The sequence below is a fragment of the Carettochelys insculpta genome, chromosome 7 (genome assembly GCF_033958435.1).
Source record: "Carettochelys insculpta isolate YL-2023 chromosome 7, ASM3395843v1, whole genome shotgun sequence".
NCBI classification, from domain to species: Eukaryota; Metazoa; Chordata; order Testudines; family Carettochelyidae; genus Carettochelys; species Carettochelys insculpta.
In genome coordinates this window covers 63,445,869-63,468,801 of record NC_134143.1, presented here as the reverse complement: position 1 = coordinate 63,468,801, position 22,933 = coordinate 63,445,869, and the positions used below count along the sequence as shown (strand labels likewise).

At 44.3% G+C, this 22,933-nt stretch overlaps 2 protein-coding genes across 6 annotated transcripts in view; one reads left to right on the top strand and one right to left on the bottom strand.

Annotated features, from left to right (window-relative positions):
• Positions 1–5,997, bottom strand: part of CCDC186 (coiled-coil domain containing 186) — a 63,450-nt gene extending 57,453 nt beyond the window's left edge. For 2 of the 3 annotated variants that reach the window (XM_074999109.1, XM_074999111.1), the window contains exon 1: positions 5,865–5,997. The gene's annotated coding sequence lies outside the window, so the exon portion shown is untranslated. Of the gene's footprint in view, positions 1–4,915; positions 4,997–5,864 lie in introns of those variants that run through there. The other variant, XM_074999110.1, reaches the window with a different exon arrangement.
• TDRD1 (tudor domain containing 1) overlaps positions 5,874–22,933 on the top strand; it is a 63,748-nt gene continuing 46,688 nt past the window's right edge. For 2 of the 3 annotated variants that reach the window (XM_074999105.1, XM_074999107.1), the window contains exons 1-2: positions 10,021–10,122; positions 21,512–21,864. In XM_074999105.1, the coding sequence (XP_074855206.1) occupies positions 21,546–21,864 (319 nt within the window). In that variant the 5' untranslated portion in view covers positions 10,021–10,122; positions 21,512–21,545. Of the gene's footprint in view, positions 5,964–10,020; positions 10,123–21,511; positions 21,865–22,933 lie in introns of those variants that run through there. The other variant, XM_074999106.1, reaches the window with a different exon arrangement.

Below are 22,933 nucleotides of genomic sequence, written 5' to 3'. Positions count from 1 at the left end.
CATGTGATGGTCAAAGTGGATCTATTCATAACTGTTAGGGGAAAAAAATACTACAACTAGAGAGGTGGCTGGCTTGGCACCAAAAAAACAATCTTTAACCAGTGTTTGAAAACAGCCTTTAAGCTCTAAGGGCTTGCACACAGAAAGTTGGAGGGGGAAAGAAGATAAGCAGATAAATAACCTTTTGATGGAGTTGCAGAAGTGCTGAAATACATGTCTTAATTTACCTGGGGTGCATCTACACTAGGAACTATTTCAAAGTAGCCACCAGAGAATCTACATGTATTTTCCCTTACTTCAAAGTTAACTTTGAAGTAGGGAGCTCAATTTCAAAGGCCTTACTCCATTTCCAGGAATGGAGTAGTGTCCTACTTCGAAGTAGGGTGTGTGCAGATGCTCAACTTTGAACATCTTCGAAGTTATTTTTGTAGTATAGATACAACCCTAATGTAGAAAAGGCCTAACACCGCTCTCCTGTCTAAACTGACACACTCCTGACAAAATCTGGTCTTGTCCATGCTGCTAAGATACCCCTGTCTGAAACCAGTGCAGTTCCACTGGTGATGGCACTAATGTACCCTTTCAGCATTACCTACCATGTTGTTTGCCCCTGCCCAGCAAACAGGTCTTGATGACTCAGCTGTAAATGTACCAATTAATCCCACATAACCCGTCTACATGAGAGCTCCCCCCCCCGCCCCACCATAGTCTGGCAGATTTACTGCCATTGTATCCTCATGGGTCTTTGGCTCCATTAATGATAACCAGAAGGCTGCTTGCATGTGTTCAATGATACGGGTCCAATAATCACAGCAGACCCCATGAGGTTCCCCAAAGACCACAGACCAGATAAGGACAGAAAGTGCTCCTGCCAGGGTTTATTGTCAAGTAAGGTACAGATAACAGTTGTCACAAATACTTTATTGAACCACTGTGTAGATGTACCTACAGCAATGGACTTACACAGTCAGTGGGAATTCCACTGCCCGCCCTGATCAGGCAAAGATGGCCCCCTCAAGACATAATTTTCTATACACGTACAAACAAAGCACACCTCACTACTGACGTGCCAAGTGGCTACCCTCTGATGCTACTTAGATACCAATCACCCTGTAACTCATGGTTTAGTTAGATCACCTCCCAACCATCATGCTATCAATTTAGACTCTTTCCTGAACTGAGGTCTGTATCTGTGCAGAGTAGGTACCAAGGTCTTTTTTTAATGAGCTGGAGGTACCTTGTGATTTCAACTTATGAACTATACCAATTATCGTTTTGTACTCTCACCCTGACTGTGACAAGTTCTGTTAGCAGAAGCCTGCCTCTTGCTCACAGGTTAGCTTTGCTTTTAGCCATGTTTTATCCATTTTTGCTAGGCCTTCGGCCCTAAACCAGACCTGCAATGTATGGGCTTATGCATTCCGTCTTGCTACAGCCCTCACTATAACTAGGGACACCACCATAAGATCCTGACTTGGATGAGTTAGTGGTTTCCAACCTTTTTCCACTTGTAGGCCCCTAAAAAACGTCAAATGAATGCATGCACTCCTTTAGAAGTCTTAAGCATAGTCTGCAGATTCCTGGGTGTCTACAGACCACAGGTTACAAACACTGGGCTAAACCGTGGGTTGGTCCAGTGTATACCAAAATGGGTTTTTTAATTAAAGGAGTTGCCAAAACTTAAGAACATCCATACTAGGTCAGACCAAAGGTCCATTTAGCCCAGTATCCCATCTTCCAACAGTGGTGAAGGCTAGGTGTCCCAGAGGAACAAACAGAAAAGGTCATCAAATGATCCCTACCCTGTCACTCATTCCTAGCTTGACAAACAGAATCTAGGGACATAATTCCTACCCATCCTGGCTAATAAATTCATGGAGGATAGTCATTCAAAGGTTATCAAAATCTTAATCTGCACCCCACCATCAACTTATGCCTCGATAAGTCCACGCGAGAGATACATTTCCTGGACACTACAGTACAAATCAAGGATGGCCTGATTGGTACCACACTCTTCCAGAAAGCCATTGATCGCTATACTTACCTACATGCTTCTAGCTTCCATCCTGCACACAACTAGATGCACTAGTCAAGCCCTTAGGTACAACCGCATTTGCTCTGATCCTACTGACAGTGACCAAAAACCAAAAGATCTTTATCAAATATTCATAAACCTGAACTACCCGCCAGGAGAAAATAAAAAAACAAAATTGACGTGGCCAGACAGATACCCTGAGACCAGCTGCTCCAAGAACAGAACACCACTGGTCATTACCTACAGCCCTCAACTCAAACCACTGCAATGCATTGAAGACCTACAACCTATCCTTAATCAGGATGCCACACTCCAGAAGGCCCTAGGTGACAGGCCTGTTCTCTCCTACAGACAACCCCCCAACCTAATGAGGATTCTCACCAGTCAATCTATACCGCAGGAACACTAGTCCTGGGACTTTTCCTTGCAACAAAGCCCGCTGCCAGCTTTGTCCACATATCTATTCCGGAGATACCATCAATAGACCTAACCAGGTTAGCCACAGAATCACCAGCACATTCTCATGTTCCTCAACTATCGTCAGATATGCCATCATGTGCCAACAATGCCCAGATGCTTTGTATATTAGACAAGACTTCAAACTCTTAGGCAAAGAGTTAATGGGCACAAAACAGACATAAAAACACTCCTGATCCACAAACTGTTCAGCCAGGGTGGGCCATTCTGTTAAAGACTTAAGAGTTTGCATCTTACTGAAGAGGAATTTTCACACTACTTTGGAAAGAGAGGCTGCTGAACTCTCTTTTATATTCAAATTTGAAACATTAACACATGGTTTGAACCAGGATGTGAATTTTCTGGGTCATTATAGGGGCTCTTTTGCACACTTGGCTTAATCTAATTCTTGACGCCCCCTCCCCCCCGCCCCTCTACTCTCTGATTTGCTCGCCTTGATCATTTTTTTTCCTGATTTGTCAACCTTTGTTACTAATTTTGGCTCTCTATGCCTTAAATATTGAGTCTGTTCTGGTATGGCTATGGTCTGAAGAAGTGGGTCTGTCCCACAAAAGCTCACCTAATAAATTATTTTGTTATTCTTTAAAGTGCTACTTTACTGCCTTTTTTTCCCTCCCCTGAACCCTGTTTACATCCTAGCCTTCATAACACCCTCTGGCAAGGAGTTCCACAGCTTGATTGTGTACTACATGAAGAAATACTTCCATCTCCTTTAAACTTACCTATGAATTTAATTTGTTGACCCCCTAGTTCTTGTTTTATGGGAAAAAGTAAATCAGTTTTCCTTATATACTTTCTCAACACCACTCATGATTCTGTAGACCTCTATCAAAACTCCTTTTAGTCTCCTCTTTTCTAAACCGAAGTCCCAGTCTTTCATCTGTCGTCATAAAGCAGCCACTGCAACCCTACAAGTCCAAAGTTACAGAATAGGTGAAATATGGTACCGTTCCATATACGTGTATGTATATATATATATATATATATATATATATATATATATATATATATATATATATATAGATTGATCAGACTCATGTACTAACTGCGCTGGAACAGTACTATATTATTAAAATTTTTTTCCAACAAGTGCAGATGGGACCAAAACATCAATGCTCAGTAGACCCAGACGCAAGCATAAGTCATTAATACATGTCTATCAAAGATGAGTACTAGAATGAGCACGCAATATTCACTTTTAAAAGATGAAAAAAATGTTATGTTTGCCCAGGAGTCCAACCAGGTCTGAAGCATTAGCTACTATATTTTATTCTGAAAATATATAGTAGCCACTATATACGACTCTGAAAACAAATGTTTTCAGAATAATGTGACTAGCTCGTTACAGTGGTTAGTGGCAATCAATACAGCAACCCAGCTGCATTATTATGACAATATATTTAATGTTCAAGCTAACTTGCCACACTTAACTGGCCAAACTGGCTAGCAGCTAGCATGTTGTACATGACAGAGTTAGAAGCTATAAGCATCAGTTAAAGAAAATATGAACCCAGTTCTTACAAGCACAAGAAATTCTATATCTTATTATTGCACGCACAGCTGTCCGCACATTACAAAAGCCAGTTTCACTCTTTCCCCAGATAGTCAGTTTATCATTTTCCCTGTTCACAAGGGTCTTCCAAAGAGCAAGAGCACAAAAGTATCAGTTTTAAGAAAAATTAAGCAGGAAAATGTGATTGTATTATTCCAGATGTTAGCAGGAAAGACTCATACAAAATTAAACTATTTCTAACAATTATTTTTATGCAGCCAGCTAGATTTCACCTGGGTAATGATCATTTGAAGTCTGCATCTGTAAATCTGATATTATGAAGCACTCTAGGATTTTTGTAGCTAGTGCTGTATTAGTATCAATACATTATTTCACATAGGAAATTCTACTAGGATTAGCAGGAAAAAAAACAAACAAAGATAAAAGTACTGTACTAGAAAGAAATAAGAGGTCAGATTGGGTTTTTTTATACATAAAATTAATGCGCAGAGCAACCTGTCCAGCCAGGTCTTCACAATGACTGGATGAGGTTGCTGGAAATCTACATGGGTTTGGGTCCACCTGTGTAGATTGCTCTAGTATGATCAGAGCTAAAAATACAGATTATGCAAACAAAGTATTCTTTCTTGCTTGAGTTGCAGTAATACCTCCCATTTTCAAACCTGGAAGTGTAGACAGCTCTCATAAATAAAACAGCTGCATATTGTACTGCAGTAAACCTGCAAGGTTAAAAAAAAATCCCTTCATTTTAGCTATCCTTCCATAGCCTTCACATCACGTAGTTTTAGCACAAAAGCTGCAACTGTAATAATAGGGACACCAAATAGAGACAAGGAGAAGGCTTTCTACACTCTATCCATTAGGAAAAGGATCATCAATATTTTTCTCACCTGAAGGCAGGGAGGGGGGAAGCAGACAATATGCAGCAGGAGTCACACACTTTAAAGGTTCTTAACAAGGAAATGAAATAATGCCACCTAGTTAGGACTTTAACCTCCTTGTATTCAATTTCATTTTGCTTTTTTCCTCTCCTAAACTTGAAACTCTCCAAGAGAGGCCACAAGTTACTGATTTCACTGGAGCTAGTTACCGGTAGCTGAATTCCTTTGCAACAGATTTACTGAAATCTCACTGCAACAAGTAACTACAAAGATCACACACTAACGCCCCAAATAAAATTGTTCTGCGGTAGTTTCCACGGCACAGAATCACCACTATCAGCAGATTATTAAAGCGTTATTAGTTTCCAAAGCACGCAGACGGGCAGCGCTGGCGATCAGTATTTAAAGAAACATCAAAGCTCCGCAGGGTTTTATCCTCTAACAACTCCGGACCCTTGGGAAAAGGAAATAAAAGGATTAAAGTGGGGGTACAACCCAGCAGGCAGCTGCCCACCAGCATCATGCGTGCGACAACCCTATTCAAGCCCGAATGCAGAGGCATCTCCAGAATGCTGTCTAGCAAGCGAGGCAGGACTCGTGGCTCCGCCTGGGCCAAGTGTGACCTCGCCGTGGGGACTTCCCTGGCTCCGCAGCCTCAGGAAGGTCCCCCTAATTCACAGGCAGAGAGGGGACCCTGAACACCAGCCTGTTGATAAAGTACCTCAGACAGGAGACGCTCACCAGCCACGAAACATCAGCAGGAGCCGAGCTCCCCTGTCCCCCCAAGCGCAGCGGCCGCCCCCTGCAGATCCGAGTGGAGCTGCGGGGGTGGGGTCCCCCAAACGTCAGGGTTAAACTGCTCCGCGGCAAAGCAGGGCGGGGGAGCCCAGAGCAAACGCTGCTGCTGCGGACGCAGCCTCCCTCCAGCCCATTATTACCCCGGCCAGCGGCCTCTTACCAGCCTGATCGCAGGGCGGGAGACGAGGCAGCGGCGCCTGCATGGTTGCGGGGTCGCCCCTTTTCCTCCTCCTCCTCCGGCGACGGCTCCCCGGAGCACGTAAGAGCTGACACATCAACTAAGATGGCTGCCGCGGACAGCCTACGAGGGGAGGGGCGAGCGCTGGCGCCCTGCCCGCAGCGGGCTGGGCCGGGCCGGGCTGGGCTCTCTCTGTCTCGCTGGTTGACTGTGTGGGGAGGGGCCTCCTGGGGCCCTGCCCTCCTTCTTACATTGCTCTTCCCTCGGCTCAGTCACAAGCCTTCAAGCCCTCGCAGGCCTGGGATGAGCAAGTGCGGGAGGCAGCCTGTGAGGGACGCCTCCCACCGGCACCTGCTTCAGGCCCCAAGGCTGGGGAAGGGGAACTGCAGTTCCCCCTCCTGGGCTGCCTGCCCAGAGGTTTTCAACCAGTGTGCCCTGTAAGTTCATCCGGTGCCCCTCCCCATGGCTAATGCGGGGGATGGAGGTGGATGAACTGACGCCCATGCTAAGGGGGCTCAAACAGCAAGGCTGCCTGAGTCCCAGCTGGTGCAGGGTTTGTCAAGGTCCCTCTCCCCCCATGTGGCTCTTTGCAGCACTATTGTGAGGGGATGCGCCAACCCCACGGAACCCCATCGGTGCTGGGCAGCAGCTGAAATGCTGATTCCCAGCCTGAATAAACTGGTTGGGAGCCTGCCCCCACTCCCTGCTGTGGGAGTCTGTTGTAGCTGGGTTGCAGTTTAAATGTTGCATCCTGGCTCCAGCAGCCTGGCAGAGAGTGGAGGAGCCTGCTTTCAGTGGTTACTCCTCTGATGAACATCCCTAGCATGTCATTGAGCAGATTTTGAAAATGTGTCTGTGGTCGCTGTCTAAGATGTTGTAGTCTGTGGTGCATTTGAAAGATTAATGGCTTTGGTCCTTTTTTTAGTTATGCACTACTGTGTTGCAAACCTCAATTGTCGGACTGTAACAGTAGTAAATGGAAGTAACACAATGTTTAAGAGCGATGGATTCAGCTGAAAAAAAGAGGATGTGCCATGGAATAGTCTCACTGAAGTGTGCCATATTACTGAAAAGGTTGGAGACCACTGGTCTACTACACTTACAGCACTTCAGCTGCAGCACTGACCTGCCACCTACATGGGTGGGATAGTGCCTCCTGTCAACATAGATTGTCCAGCTCCCAGAGAGGTGGTAGGCAGGGAAGGAGTTAGATCAGTATAACATCTACACCCTTGAATGATGGTAGAGTAATAGAAATTAAAGGGCTCTCCAAAGGTCACAAAGTCCGGTTCCCTGCCCTCACAGCAGGACCAAGCATCATCTTGACCAGTATTTCCCAAGTTGTTTTGTGGAACACTTATGTTCTGCACAATGTGAATAGGTGTTCTGTGAAAATATTTTGATGCTAGCAATATTTTTCTTCTAAAATATTAAATATGAAATTGTGTATCAAAATACTAAAGTATTTAATAGTATTTTGATTGTAGACATATTCATATTTATGATACATTCATAATATATTTATTATTATGCAACTTGTGCCAAAGCAATCAGAGTTGATTTGGATTGTTTGGGCATGAGTTGTGTTCAGAAAAATCAAGTGATGCTGTACCTGATATGAGGATATAAAAAAATGGTTGAGAAATACTGATCTAGACCATCCGTGACAAATGTTTGTCTAACCTTCCCTTAAAAATTTCCTATAATGGTGATTCCACAACCTCCCTGTGCAATTTATTCTAGTGCTTAACCACCTGACAGGAAGGTTTTCCTAATGCCCAACCTAAATTTCCCTTGCTGCAATTTAAGCCCATTGCTTCTTGTCCTGTCTTCAGAGGCTGAGACATAGTAAAATGAATGGGGAAAGACCAAAGGAAAGGGGAAAAAGAGAGGAGATGGCCTGAAAATAGAAGACAAAATAAAATAATTTTTAGGTCACAGTGTAAAACCCATCTAAAATATTTCAGAACAAAATGTGCTCCCAGACCAAGATGCTGTACCCTAAGTTTCACTTGCAAACATAATTTTACAACAAAGTTCTGAATTCACATAAAGTGAGGTCAGTAACTGAAATGCTGACAGATCCTTAATTTTATTGGTGCTATCAAATAAAACACAAAGTTATTGGAACATCTTTGCTTCCATCTAAGCTAATGAAATAAAACATATAGCACCTGCAGCTGATAGTTGCCAGCTGTGAAGTGTTTCCAATTAAATCCAATTTAAGAGAAACCCCAAGTCGCATAAACATGTTCTGAGCAAGACAGCATCTCTTGTAGATTTAACTGAAATCTAAAGCCCAAGGGTAAACAGTACAAAAGTTTTCTGCAAACATCTGAGAAAAAGTAATTGTGCTTTCAGTGCAAAAAAGTTGTAGGTTTATGCAAATATAAATTTGAGGTGGCTATCTCAATGTAAAATCCTAATGAGAATAAGGCATCATAGTTTGGGACCCCACTCTTTAAATACCCATCTGAAACCACCCCCCCAACTCCTGCATCTGATGAAGTGAGTCTTTGCCCACAAAAGTGTGTGCTCCAAAATATCTGTTAGTCTATAAGGTGCCACAAGACTTCTTGTTGTTCTGTCATCTCAGTTTACTTAGTTGAGGTCATGTGTATATATCTCCCTGACCAGTGTTTAGGCCTCTTGGCTACCATAAGATCAGAATTACTATGCCTTCTCTCCACTCCATTTTACATCAAGTGACCCTGATATCAAAACACAATACTTTTTGCAGTGAACATATGGCCTTTGTCTGAAAGAAGAGCAACTACACTGGAGTTTACACTGATTTAACTAATGCTGTTTAACCTAACCCCTCCAGTTAAACCAGGGTATTAACATTTATTAACATGTAAGCAGCCCACTGTTCTGCCTTGCATTGAATGCCCACAGAGAATTACAGCAAGGTTGTGACATGTACAATTATTCGTGGATGCTGGCCTCCCATGTGGCACAGGGAGAGGAAGGTGCCTCACCCTGCCCCTCCATCACTCCCCCCTGAATCCAAAGCCCTCTGCTGGCTGTCACTCCCCCCAAAGCAGCCTGCATGAAGCAGCTTCCTGAGGAAAGGTGACTTCCATGTGAGGCTCCTCCTGAGGATGCTCCCCCGACGTAGCAGCCATTGTGCACAGCCCACATTGATTTTATTTCCCCTCCCCCAACACAAACACTTCCAGATCCGGAGACTCAGCTTGGTGGATCTGCGCCATTGTGCTGCACGTGCCAGCATGCCAAGGAAATACGGCTGTTGGGAACACTGTCCTTGTGAGTGAGTGGCAGGGATTGCATGAGGTGCGCTCATGTCCCAGGCCTGCAGCTCCACCACAAACAGAGAGGGGGAGGTGTGCATGGAGCTGAAGCACAAGAACGATCAGTGCTTCAACCACGGGTTTGCCGAGAAGTTCCTCAAGGAGAAGCATGTGGGAGACTCCAGCATGCAGCTCTTCAAGCACTACCAGCTCTGCATGTAGGTGAGATAGCCAGGGTCAGGCTGCCTTCAGCTTCCATGTCTGGACTGTGAGCAGTGGGTAAAATGATATTCACGAAATTCAACATTTGCAAGGGTTCTCAACACCAAACACTCCTGGCTGTCATGACCCTACTGTAATCCAACACAGCATGTTGTTGACATGGCAACTCATGCTGGGTTAGGGCTACCAGTGAGGCCAGTACTAAAATATGACAGACAAATGGAGATGCTCAATTCTCCCATGGGCTGTCCCTTAGCGAATCCGTCTAATTTCACCACCAAAGGGCATCTACCCCTGCCTACTGGCAGCACTTTGAGACCAGTGTAACTCCCGGAGTTAAGCTAGGAGGGAAGTTGCGGGGGTCCGGAGGTGGAGCTCCTGTGGAAACGGAAGAGGGGGACCCCGCGGCAGGAGTACGGAGCACACAGGCGAAGCTTTCCGAAGAAGCAGCCAGACTCCAGGTGCAGCCCGGGACTCGAACCCTCGGTCTTGAGCGAGGAAGGGCTCTCAGCCTTCAAGCGCGCGTATTAGTCCGCCACTGCGCATGCCCACCACGCTGCGATAGGCGGGGCGCGGGAGGTAAGGAGCACGTGGAGAGCTGGGCGCCCGCGGGAAGGAAGTGGTTTGGTCTTTGCTTGCGGCGCGCGTGCTGGGAAGCTGGCCTGGTTAACGGTTGTGGTAGCGCCGCGCCGCGCCGCGCCGGCCGGGGCGAGGGGAAAGGATACACTGCGAGGCGAGAGCCGGGCCCCTGGCCTGTTGCTCGGGTAGGGAGAGGGATAGTATGGAGGGTTCTCTTCGCCCTGGGGCCGTTTCCTCAGCGAGTGACGCGCTGCGTGGCGCGGGGAGGCCGGGCTGTGAGTGAGGGACCCATCCCCGGGCTGCAGAGCTGGGGCCTCCTCCCAGTGACACCCGTTACCTGTGGCCCTCTGCCGCCCTTTCTCTGTGGGGCCGTTTGGCCTCTGAGCAGCGGGGCTGCTTCGGCGGCAAAGTACTGCCTGGGCAGCACCAACACTCCAGCAACGCCCCTGAATTGGGGCCAGGGTTATCCCTGTTGTGCAGCCGAGAAACTGGGGCTCGTGGGTGGGGGTGATGCTAGGAGCTTCCAGGGGCCTAAAGAAAGGCGTTGGGGTACTTCTTCCATTGAAAGTGGTTGGGCTTGCCTACACTTGGGAGCTGTCCTGGGACAAGGTGGGGTGTGGGTTTCAAGTTCTTGGGCTATAATGAGATAAATCCCTTTGTAGATTCAAGAATAAAAATGCTTTTTGTCAGTTATGGTAATGCAGAAGTGGATTATTCCAGACTAAGAACCTCCATGGGGGATGCTAATGGAGGACATTTTATTTGGTGATAGCTGTGTTGGCTTGTTTTCCTATAGAGATAAACTTGGAGGCCCTTCTGAAAATCTCAGTTTGTGATTTATTTACAGTGTCACAGCAAGCTAAGTGCAAAGATAGTAATAGAATACAGGGCTGTCTCCCATTTGTATACGTGGTCCTAGAAGCTATTGCCTGCCATTCAGTGTTATTGCCAGATAGCAAGAACACAGTTTAGATTTCTAGACTAGCATTATGTTCATTTCCTATTGATAGAAATGTGTTTGGCTTTGCCACACACTTCCTGTGTGAAGTGGGTCAAATTAGTTTTTCCATTATTTCCTCTTCCATCTATTAAATGGTGATTTTTATCTGTTGTTAGTTTGAAACTTCTGAGGAAAAATGCTCTAGAATAGGGTAAACAATAATTTTTGTCAACATTTACATTTCTTGGTCAAGGTTTAGTCTCTAGGTATAGTGATATGTAAAAAGAATTTGCAGTCCACCAAAAAGCATCTGGTGGTCTGGATTGGGCCTGTGGTCCATCTGTTGACTCTCCCTGCTCTAAAAGAACAAAGGTTGATGGTTAAAGATAACTGAATAATTTTTGGTAGACAGTATGCTTTGGATGGTGCCTGTTGAGGTGCTGTAATACTGAATTGGTAGCATTAATGAATTATTTTTCTTTTCAGTTTATAGAGTAAGATAATGTGTAATCCATCCAGTAGGCATTAAGCCAGATGGCTTTATTTAAAGTGCTGAATGTTAATGCTTATCTGGAGAAGTAGTTTGATTATATTATTAAGAGGTGCGTGCAGCTTGTAGAAACCATTGGGCTAAGTAGGAGAAACAACTTCGCAGACGTAAGCAATATGAAAATTGGTGTTCGTTTAAATTTTGTAATAAGAGCAAATGTTTGGTTCACTGAAGCAAATATACCATTCAAACACCCGTTTCCTTGTTCCTATATTTGTTGTTTACTGCATTTCATCTTGATATACTAATTTACTGATAGTAATAGAGAGGTAGCCATATTAGTTTGTACGCCAGCAAAACAGTAGAACTGTAGCACTTTAGAGACTAACAGAATTATTTGGCGATGAACTTTCGTGGAACAGACCTACTGATCTGATGAAGTGGGTCTGTCCCATGAAAGTTCATCACCAAATAAATCATTTTGTTAGTCTTTAAAGTGCTACATTTCTGCTGTTTAATTTGGCGATACTCCACATAGTGTCTAAAACCATGGATAGGTAATTATTTAATAATTTTCTCATATGCCAAGTTTTTATATTGAAGCTGCTGTATTTAATACTCATTAAGGCTTTGGCAAGCTGAAAGTCTTAAATACATGTCTAATTTTAAATTAAACAAGGATCTGAATTACTTTCAAAGTGCAAACCACACTAACATAAGTATGGTCATTTATTGCTCTCCAGAACAGTTCCCATTTGATCTGTTTCCAAATGGGAAAGTTTTTCTCCAAGAAGTTTACAAAGTGCTAGCAGGTAATGTACAAAGTGCTAGCTCTAGTAGTGATAACTTCTCAGCTATAATATAATACAGTAATTTTATTTTAAAAATAGGGTCCTTGAGATCTGTAGACTTTCTGCATCTGTGAAAACTTTGTGATAGCCCAGTGATCTTCTTTTGATGATAATGTTTAACTGCTACGCTCAAGATGTGAGTTTGTGAGGTGGCAAGGAGAGAATTTTTATTCATCATGAGTTAATTGGGTGTTTCGTAGACTCAGCTCAACTTTGCATAATTAACAGTCTTTTTGCAACTTCTGAAATTTAAGTCGAAGGCATTGTTAAGACTGGCGTGTGAATGAATAATCTTGCATGTGCTGGAGTCTTTTTCAAAGCTTTTGACAGGTGTAATTTCATTACACTGGATAGCTCAGAAATAGTTTTATTAGGAGTCCATTGAGCTCAGTTTGCTGCTGGTTTTGGGTAATTGGCCCAAGAAGGGAGAGCTGAATGGGTATGTGCAGCTTGGTTCTTACAGAGACAGGGAGTACTAAGCAGCTGCTACTCATAAAACTATTTATTTGACAATGTGATTACAGTAAGCATGCTTGCATGTGTTGGTAGTCATTTGCATATATCCTGAGATTTTTGCAAATTTATTTCCAGCTAGCTTTAATGTACACAAAGCACATTGCATATTACAAAGTTTGGCCGACATAAATTCTGTTGGCCAAAAAAAATTCCATAGTTAGTATGTCACGTGCGTGTGGGTAATTATATATGACCTGACTCTCTGCATTGGCACTGTGCATACTCACTAGAAATGTTTGTATTGATGTGGAGTGGTTAGGTATTACGCTGTGCCACTTGCCTGCACCTAGCACGCTTTCTTTTGGAAAAACTTTGACAATTCATGATGGGATAGAAATGAATCAGAGGGTGACTAGGAGCAGGGGATCAAGTTCTCATTATGCAGTTTCTCCATCCTATAATGCCACCTGTATCCCCAAAATGCTGTACCTTTTTTAAAAAAAATCTGTAAACCATGTGTCACTTTTTTTGCTGTCATCTCTGACAGAAGCATAGAGCTCTCACAGTTATGTCCTATTTTGTTTGCATTACCCTTGACAGGATCAGTGATCCTCTAGTAATTGCAGAGCCACAGGAAGAACTGCAGCAATGGGGAAACATAATTTAATGGAGGACAGTTTGCTGTGGGACTTATCAAAAACTAATTCAAGGCTGTTGGTGGCATTCACCAAGCAGCTGGAGATGGTTGAGTGCCAATTCTGCACGCAAGAAATGATCGGTGGGATTGGATCATAATGCTGGTGTGGAGTGACAGGCAGTTGCTTATCATCTATCTGTGTTTTGAACTCTCCTCAGCTCATGGACATTAGAAAGAGAGCTGGGAGCAATTGAGGAGCAGTTGGTGATTAAACTGTGGAGGCTTGTAATGCCAGATTCCTACCCATTAGTGCACTGTGGTTTTGGAATTTGAAAAGCCACAGTGGTGGCTAATAGACTTGTGCTGCAGAGGAGTGTTGCTCTTGGTAACGGGCATGACATGATGAAAGGATTTGCTGCAGTTAAGTTACCAAACTGCAGTGGTGTGACGTAAGGTATGTATATCTCTATTTTGGCACCACCTCACCTTGCTGTGGAATACATCAGTAGAAAGAGCTACTTTTCCATGGTTATGCAAGTGCAAGTGGATCTTAACCAACTGACTAGTCAAAGAAAGTGCACGACATAGGACTGTTCAGAGAGCTACATTTAAGAATGTTCTTTTCCTACTGACATTACCACTGGCTATGTTGAAATGCCAGTACTCGTTCTGGGAGACCTAGTAAATTTCTTGATTCCCTGCTTCATGGAGCCATACATGGGCCATACGGTGCCATTAAAAGATTCAGCTACTGTCTGAGCAGGAGCAGAATAATAGTTGAATATGCTTTTGGTAGATTGAAGTGATTCACAAGATTGGATCCTGATGAATATAGATGCTTGTTGTCTTGTATAATATGTGTGAGGCAAAGAGATCGAAATGGCTTCTTGGGTGGAGTGCAGATGTGGAGCAGCTTTCTAATAAGTTTAATGGCTAGGCGCAAAAGCTATTGGAGTACAAGTCTGGGAAAGTCCTTGAAAGGGTACTTCAACTGTCAGCCACCATAATGTCCTGTGGTGAAATGTGCCGTACCTGGACCTGAAGTTTTGGGAGCTGTTAGGAATTATTTGATGCTTGGTGTACCTTTATGAATAATATAGTTAGTGCATCTATTAATTATATGATTCCTGCTGTATACTTATAATTAGTACACTTCATCACTGACCCCGGGAGAGCCTTTGTCTTGAACAATCAGTAAATGCTTTGAGTAGAGGTGGGCATACTGAAATGTATGTTGTGAAGTAATAAATAGGGTGACCGTCTGTGTCATTTTTAACCAGTCAGTCCTTTATTTCAGACCTCTTTCAGTTGTTGTGACTTTAAAAAAATAGGAAAGTTGCCACATTTTTTTTTTTACTTTAGCACTCCCCTTGCTGGTCATTTGTGGTCAGTTCAGCCACAGCAGCTTCCTGTTTGTGGAAGGCAGATGAGTGCAGGCAGGCTATGGCCAGCTGGTGGTGCTCTGAGGCAGGGTGACATACAGTCCCAGGGAGAGCTACACAACCCTTTCTCTCTGTGCTCCAGGCCAGGTCAGAGGCAGGAGCCTGAGCCACAGGGCAGCTGCTCCTTTGGCTGGTGCCGTGCTGCTTCCTCCTTTGCTGCTGGTCAGGGTTGAAACTGCCCCTCAGCTCCCAGCCCCTTTTGCTCACACAGCCAGTAAGTGCAGGCAGTGGCTGGTCAGAGAAAGCACGTGTTGGCTTCCGGCCAGGAGGAAAGGTGGGAAGAGGCAGTGTCAGGTAGGAGGAGAGGCAGCCTGTGTGTACACATAGTGGGAGGGGAGATAGGGAATGTCACCTAAAGCGGGGTTCTCAGTGGGGTTTTGCAAGCCTTTTGTTCTTGAGCCATGGTGCCCTTTGATCCCCAGAGTGCCCTGTCTCCTTGGGGCTGAACCCCGATCTCAGGTGCCTCTCTCATTGGCTTGAAACCCTGATCTCTGGCACCCTCACTGAATGTGGGACTTGGGCAGGGGCTGAATGCCCAAGCTCTGGGGAGGCCCATGGAGTTATAGATGGAAGCTGCAGGGCTGAGGCCCTGATCCGTGGTGGTGGTCCTTCCTTCCACTTATGAAGCTTGGAGCTGTAGAGCTGAATCTCCAATCCCTGGCAACTCCTGTGGTTCTGAAAGCAGGAGCTAAGGGGCTGAAGTCCCAATCCCAAACTGAATCTGGTATGAATCCTGGATCCCTGGTGCTCCCTGTGAAGCAGAAGGCCCTTGAGCCCATGAGCAGAGTTGGAGGGGGGGGCACTTGGGATGTTACCCTTTCCCCCAAACCTCAGTGGAACTACAGAGCAGTCCCGGGGACAGATCCACCCTTTTTCTTGTCTTGTCTCCTGGCCAGTTTGGAGGTGGTAAGCCAGAGCCAGCAGTGTGGAAAAGATGCTCCTCTGGCTGGTGTCATGGTACAGGCACTTTCCTACTTCAGTGGAAGAAATAAGACCACTATCTCCAAAATCTCCAGGGGAGGATTGCAGCATATGACCATGGACATCTCATTGAGATCTCTCAGAAGGATTCAGGGGACACTCCCGTATACATAAACATTTCCATATATCTTTCCTTCACTCGTCATCCCCACAGTGTTGGGCTGCTACCTCTTCTCGTAGAATCATAGAATACTAGACCTTGAAGGAACCTAGAGAGGTCATCAAGTGCAGTCTCATACTTTCATGGCATGACCAAGCATCATCTAGATCATCCCTGCCAGGTGTTTATCTAACCTGCTTGTAAAAATTTCCAATGATGGAGATTCCACAGCCTCTCAAGGCAATTTATTCCAGTGCTTAACCACTCTGATAGTTACATTTTTCCTAATGTCCAACTTAAACCTCCCTTGCTGCAATTTAAGCTTGTTGCCATTTGTCCTATCAGAAGTTAAGGAGAATAATTTTTCTCCCTTCTTACTGAAACAGCCCTTTAAGTACTTGAAAGCTGTTATCCTGTGCCTCTGTCTTCTGTTTTCCAGACTAAACAAACTCAGTTCTTTCAATCTTTCCTCATAAGTCACTTTTTCTAGAACTTCAATAATTTTTGTTGCTCTCCTCTGGATCTTCTCCAGTTTCTCCATCTTTGCTGTAATATGTTTCCCAGAACTGGACACAGTACTCTGGTTGAGGCCTAATCAGCTCAGAATAGAGCAGAACTACTTCTCATGTCTTGAATTAACAGGATGGTTTTAAGTATCCTAGAACGTTTGCTTCTTATGCAACCGTGTCACACTGTTGACTCATTTAACATGTGGTCCACTATGATATATGCTTCCTTTTCTGTAGTATTCCTTCTTAGACAGTCATTTCCCATTTGTATATGTGAAACTGATTCCTAACTGGACTACTTTGCATTTGTCCCTTTTGAATTTCCTTTTATTTACGTAGGACCATTTGTCTTGTTTATCTAGATCATTTTGAATTGTAATAATCACTTTCAAAACACTTGAAGCCTCTCCCTGGTTTGTATAATCTGCAAACTTTATAAGCATACTCTCTATGCTGTTATCTAAATTATTGATGAAGGTATTGAACAGAACTGGTCCCAAAACTGATCCCTGTGGAACCCCACTTATGCCCTTTCAGCATGATTGAACGAATGATAAATACTCTGAGAACAGTTATCCAACCAGTTATGTACACATCTAATAGTAGCCTTATCTAGGTTGTATTTTCCTCATTTACTTATAAGGTCAGGCAAGACTGTGTCAAATGCATATGTCTAGGTGTACATCTACCGCTTACCCCTTATCCGTAAGGCTTATTGTCCTAGCTAACCAATCTATCTGGTTGGTTTGACATGATTTGTTCTTTAAAAATCCATGTTGACTGTTACTTATCGCCTTATCTTTCAGATGCTTGCAAATAGATTCCTTAATTGTGTGCTCTGTTATTTTTCCTGGTACTTGTCTGTAATTTCCTGGATTGCCCTTATGTCCCTTTTTACAGATGGGTACTGTTTGCCCCTTTTCCTGTCTTGTGGAATCTCTCCCATATTCTGTGCCTTTTTTTTTTTTTTCCCCCAAAGATGATAGCTAAGTGCTCAGATATCTCCTCCAGTCAGTTCCTTGAGTACTCCATGGTGCATTTCATCTGGCCCTAGTGACTTGGAAACATTTAACTTTTCTATGTAATTTTAACTTGTAATTTTTCTTTTTTTGAATGGCTGAATCTGCTTTGTGTTCTCCAGCATTCACTGTGCTAGTTGCTAATCACCACTAACCACCTTGGTGAAAATTGAAATAAGGCCTTAAGCACTTCTGCCATTTTCACATTTTCTGTTACTGGTTTTTCCTTCTTTGTTGAGCAGTGGGTCTACCTTTTGCTTCATTTTCCTCTTGCTTCTAATATATTTGTAGAAAGTTTTCTAGTCTTTGTTTCTAGCTAATTTGAAGTTTTGTGCCTTGACCTTTCTAACTTTGCCCCTGCCTACTTGTGTTGTTTATGTTCATCCTTTGTAATTTGGCCTACTTTCCACTTTTTGTAGGTTTAAGATCACTGAAGATACCCTGGTTAACATGGAGTGGTCTCTTGCCATGCTTGCTGTCTTTCTCTGTGCAGTGGAATAGTTTACTCTCATACCCTTAAGAATGTCTCTTTGAAAAACCGCCAATCATCTTCAACAGTTTGTCCTCCTAGTCTTGCTTCCCAGGGGACCTGACCCAGAAAATCCCTGAGCTTGCTAAAGTTTGCCTTTTGGAAATCCACTGTCTTTATTTCACTGTTCTCCTTTCTGCCATTGTTTAGAATCATGAACTCCATCATTTCATGATCACTTCCACCCAAGCTGCCTTTTAACTTCAAATTCTCAAACATTTCCTTTCTATTTATTAAAATTAAATCTAGAACAGCCTTCCCGAGTAGTTTTCTACACCTTAGTGAAATAAAAAGTTGTCTCCAATGCATTCCAGGAACTTGCTGGATAATCTGTGCCCTGATGTGGTGTTTCCCCAATAGACGTCTACGTAGTATCCACCCTTTTTTCCTCTGCTTATCCTTCCTGAGCAAGTTGTTCCCTTCTACACCAGTATTTCAGTCATGTGTATTATCCCACCAAGTCTCTGATGCCAGCTGTGTTGCAAGTGTTTGTTTACTAACATTTCAAGTTTTCTGCTTAGTCCCCCATATTCCTCACATTAATATACTTCCTTTCCCCCCAGTTCTCTCCTTTTGTTAAGCAGTTCTTCGTCCTGGATCAGCATCTCATGATCAAGAAAGCCAAAGCCCTTCTAGTAACACCATCTTTGCAGCCAGACATTCATGTCCAGGATGTACCTGTCTGTGCCTGGGCCCCTACCTTTGACCAGAAGGATTGAAGAGAACTCCACTGTGCTCTAAACTCCCTCACCCATACTTCCAGAGCCCTGTAGTCACTTCTGAGCTCCTGAGGGTGATAACTTGCAGTATCACCGGTGCGCATGTAGATGAGTAGCATGGGGTAGTAATCAGAGGGCTGGGTGATCTTTGACAATCCCACCATAATGTCTGTAATATGGACCCCATACAGACAGCAACCCTCCTGGGATACTATGCCAAGGTGACAGATGGGTGACTCCATCCCCTTGAGAAGAGAGTGTCCATTATCCTACATTTTCTCTTGGGAATTGGGACTGCAGACTTCCCAGCCCGTTGGGCATGGGGCTTTTCCTTCATCTAAGGGATGATCCCTCATCTCTCATTGCTAGGGCAGCCTGCTGATTCTCCAGTATCATGGTGAGTGGGTGGGAAGCAGGGGAGGAGCGCTGCCTGTTGGCAGAAGTAGCCATCTGCCAGTGTTGTCCCTGTGACAGAGCCATCTCCTCCTCCAGTGATGTGCCAGCAGTCCTGTGTAGATGTATAGCTCCCTCAGCCTTGGATGTCTCCACATGAAAGCTCTCAGGGAATTCCTCCTAGACACAGATGCTCCTCATTCCAGCCACTTCCTCCTGTAGCCTTCCCACTTGTTTCCTGCATGAAAAGACTGTATGAAAAGCAGATACAGTTGTCCTGCACAATTGCTGTCTGGCACCATCTGTACATTTAAATATTGGAATGGAAAAAAATCACATTTGCCCAGTGTTCATTCCTGTATGTCAGGGTCTCATCCATGCTCACCTGGTGGGATTGTCTAGATTCAAATACATACTGGCTCAGGACACAGCTGAATGCCCCCAGTGCTAGATTGCAGATTCCCCCATACACCACCTCCTGCTTGTGTTAATGGCAGGTGTCTCTGTCTTGGGCTCCTCAGAGGTGATGATAATGCTGCACCAGGTGCTGGTGGGCTCTCCACCAAGTATGGCAAGCATCTAGTTCAGGTGGGGGTGAAGTACAGCTGCTGGGCTGCCTCCAGCCTCTTGGACCTTTTTAATCCAGTCCTCAAGTTCTTGCATGTAATTGAGGCCAGCAGCTTGTCATGCTTCAGCTGGCAAGCAGGGTCAGCTGTGTGTTGCTCTGTGCATGGAGTGGCTCTGCATGACTCCCAGAAGCAGGGGCAGCCAAGGGTCTCCATAGGCTGCCCTGCTCTGGCTTCTAGCTCTACAGCTTCCATTGGTTGGGAGCTGTGGCGGAGGTGCCTGCAGATGGGGCAGCACATGAAGCTCTGTGGCTCAGCTTCAATCTGAGAGCTGCAGTGGGGATGGACCACTGCTTGCTGCAGCTGCTTCGGGTACGCTCCTCTTGGATACTGCATCCCTGAGCTCCTCCCTTCAAGCCCTTCTATCCCAGTTTGCATACCTTGCTTCACACCAAGCTCCTCACCCTGCCCCTCAGCCACACTGCCATGTCCTGAACTCATTTTTGGCCCCACAGAGCTCTCAGCTTCAGCGTTCTCCCCGCTTCTGCACCCTAACATACAAGAAGCAGAAAGACTAATTTAATAAACTTCCTCACTAATCTGAAATTCCAGTTTGATGAAGCTCTGTCTGAATACTGTTTAATGAGTAGCTGGTGACGGGATAACATTCATTTTCCAGTTTTGTGTGCATTCATGGCCCACCATACAATTTCTACCCTCAGGTTAAAGAATTTGCCCTGCCCCCTGAACTAGTTGTGAAAGTATGTTTGTGGTTAGGCACCAGCCCGACTGTTGGCCTTTGTGGCCACATTTCTACAGCTGCTCTGTAACTCTGCTTGCACAGTCTCTTCTCCCCGTAGGCTGTAGTTATCTCCATGCAGGAGAATGGTCTAGAACGTGTAAGTGGAATGACCAGTTGGGTAGTTTTATGCACAAAGGGAAAGCTGCTAGCTAGGCAGTTAGGAAAAGGCATTTCAAAAACATGATACAGTAGATTGGTGCAGAGTTAGTCTACAGAAACTAAGCCACTCTGTACTGGATAGGGAAAGATGGAAGGAAATAGTGAGAGGAATCAGACACTGATGGGTGCTGAGCCACAGGTGGTGGTGGTGGTGATTAAACAAAATTATATAAACGGGGCACATTTTGATTTCTTTGATCCCTGGAGACACAGTTGTCACCAAAACAGTCATAGTAAGGCTTTGTGGGACAGCTACTAGATGACTGTTAAGGTTGACTGAGGGTCATACTGTGCCTACACTTGTTCGGTATGTTGGCCACAGGTCAGTCCTGTTCAGGGAGGCAGTGTTACTGTGACACTCTAACATGGTGCTTATGTCCAGTGGAGACAAATTTAGGTACAGGTACATGCACAGTCAGTCAATCTGACTTTCTAGTTGAGATCAGTCCCAAATGCCCACCCCCGCCAGCATGGAAAACAGAGCCTGCTGCAGCATACTCCCAAGATAATCTTTGCTAAACGAAAATTGAATTTTTCCCCGAATAGTTCAGCTTGTAATACTTCAGTACCCTTGCCTTCACTTGCTTTTCTAGGCCTTTAAGAATGGGGGTGGGGTGGGGGTAACAATTAAGTTTTACGTCTCCAGTTTTTCTCAGAATTGCACTTAGGATAATACTAACATAGGTATTTGCTTATTTAAAACATGGACTGCTTAATGGGGGAGAGAGATTTATTTCTGTTTGAGTGTTCTTTACTGATGAACGAATTGTCATTATGAAATTACAAATGGTTGAAATTCTAAGGAAGAAAGTTAGTACACCTTTCTTGTAGGATAATCATTTATAATTTATTTTCTTAATTAGTTTAATAAGCATTGTAAAAGGTCTCCTTAAACTTGAGCTATATTTAATATTTTAAAAGCCAGAGTTGAATGGTGTATCTATGTTAGCACACCTTTCAACTACCTTTTTTCCCTTTCAGGATTTTGTAATTATAAAATACTGACTTTGGTAGGATGTCGGGAAATGATTTGGGTGTGAATGTTTACAAGATGAACCACCGATTTCATATAAAGACCAAAGAGACCAAAGACCCAAATGAATGCTTAAGAAGTCCTCGTACATATCCCAATTTTAAGTTGAACAACCCTGCGCTTGGAGGTGGAACTTCTGGACTATCCAACACACCCTTTTTAGTTTGTGAACAAACTAAACCGTTCTTTACTAGTCATGCGAATGGTTCAGGGGATACTAGCTCTCATTGCGAAAGTGGATTGGTGAATGACCTTAAGAAGGAAGAATTTGGATCAAAGATGAATGAGGGATCATTAACAGGTGAGAGGGAACACCTTTTTAATATCATAAGTTTCTGTAGCTATGTGAAGACTTGCCTTTTTTGTAGCACTATATAACATGTCCATACATTAAACATGTAGGAAGGAGAAAAAAGACTAATTTAATAAACTTCCTCACTAATCTGAAATTCCAGTTTGATAAAGATCAGTCTGAATACTGTTTAATGAATAGCAGGTGATGAGATAACATTCATTTCCCAGATGTTTACACATGTAAAAAATTATGCATAAATGTAAATGTATCTAAGTAATAAAACTCATTTAAGGAACATTTTCAGATGGTAATCCAGTAACTTAAAGTTAATAATTTCAGGGACAGTTTGTCTTGATACCAGCAGTTTCCCCTTGCTTGTGTAAATTTTTCACAGAACAAAAAGCATGCATACACGTCTGAGGGGAAATCTGCATCACTACACAGTGCAGCATTTGCACAGAACGTTCTGTGCAAAATTTTATTTTTCCATTGCAGAAGTGGTGCTGCAGAACTGTTGGACTGCTAGGTCTGGCAGAGCCCAGCTTGCCGTGTGCTTTCATGGGAGGCATGAGTGGCTGGCAGTTCCTAGCATGCCCTTGAACAAAGGAGATGGCATGTGGGCTGTGGACCTACAGTGATTGGAGCACTCGGTCTGATGGAGATAGGAGGTCCGATGGCCAGAGCATGCAGGGCCTGATCCTCATCCCCTGCTAGGGGAGGGGGCATGTATGGGAGACCCAGCTGTGTTAGCTTTCACATGGTGTGAGGAAGAGAGAGACACACCACGTTCCACAGCAGCATAGTAATGAAACTGCATGGAACGGAGTCTGTGGTTGGGCTTTGGGAAAGTAGAGGGGTGTGGGCATCTGGGTCATGGGAGCCTCGTGCATCCCTCTCCAGGATGCATGAATACCTCTTCTAGGACATGTGTACACCCCTCCACCACCCCACTGACGGCACTCTCCTCTCAGCAGTCTCTGGTATCTGGGATCATGAGATGTGGTAACCTTATGGGAACAAGGCAAAAAAATGAGAATCAATGAAAAGGCCAGAGGGGTGGAGGAGTTTTCCCCAA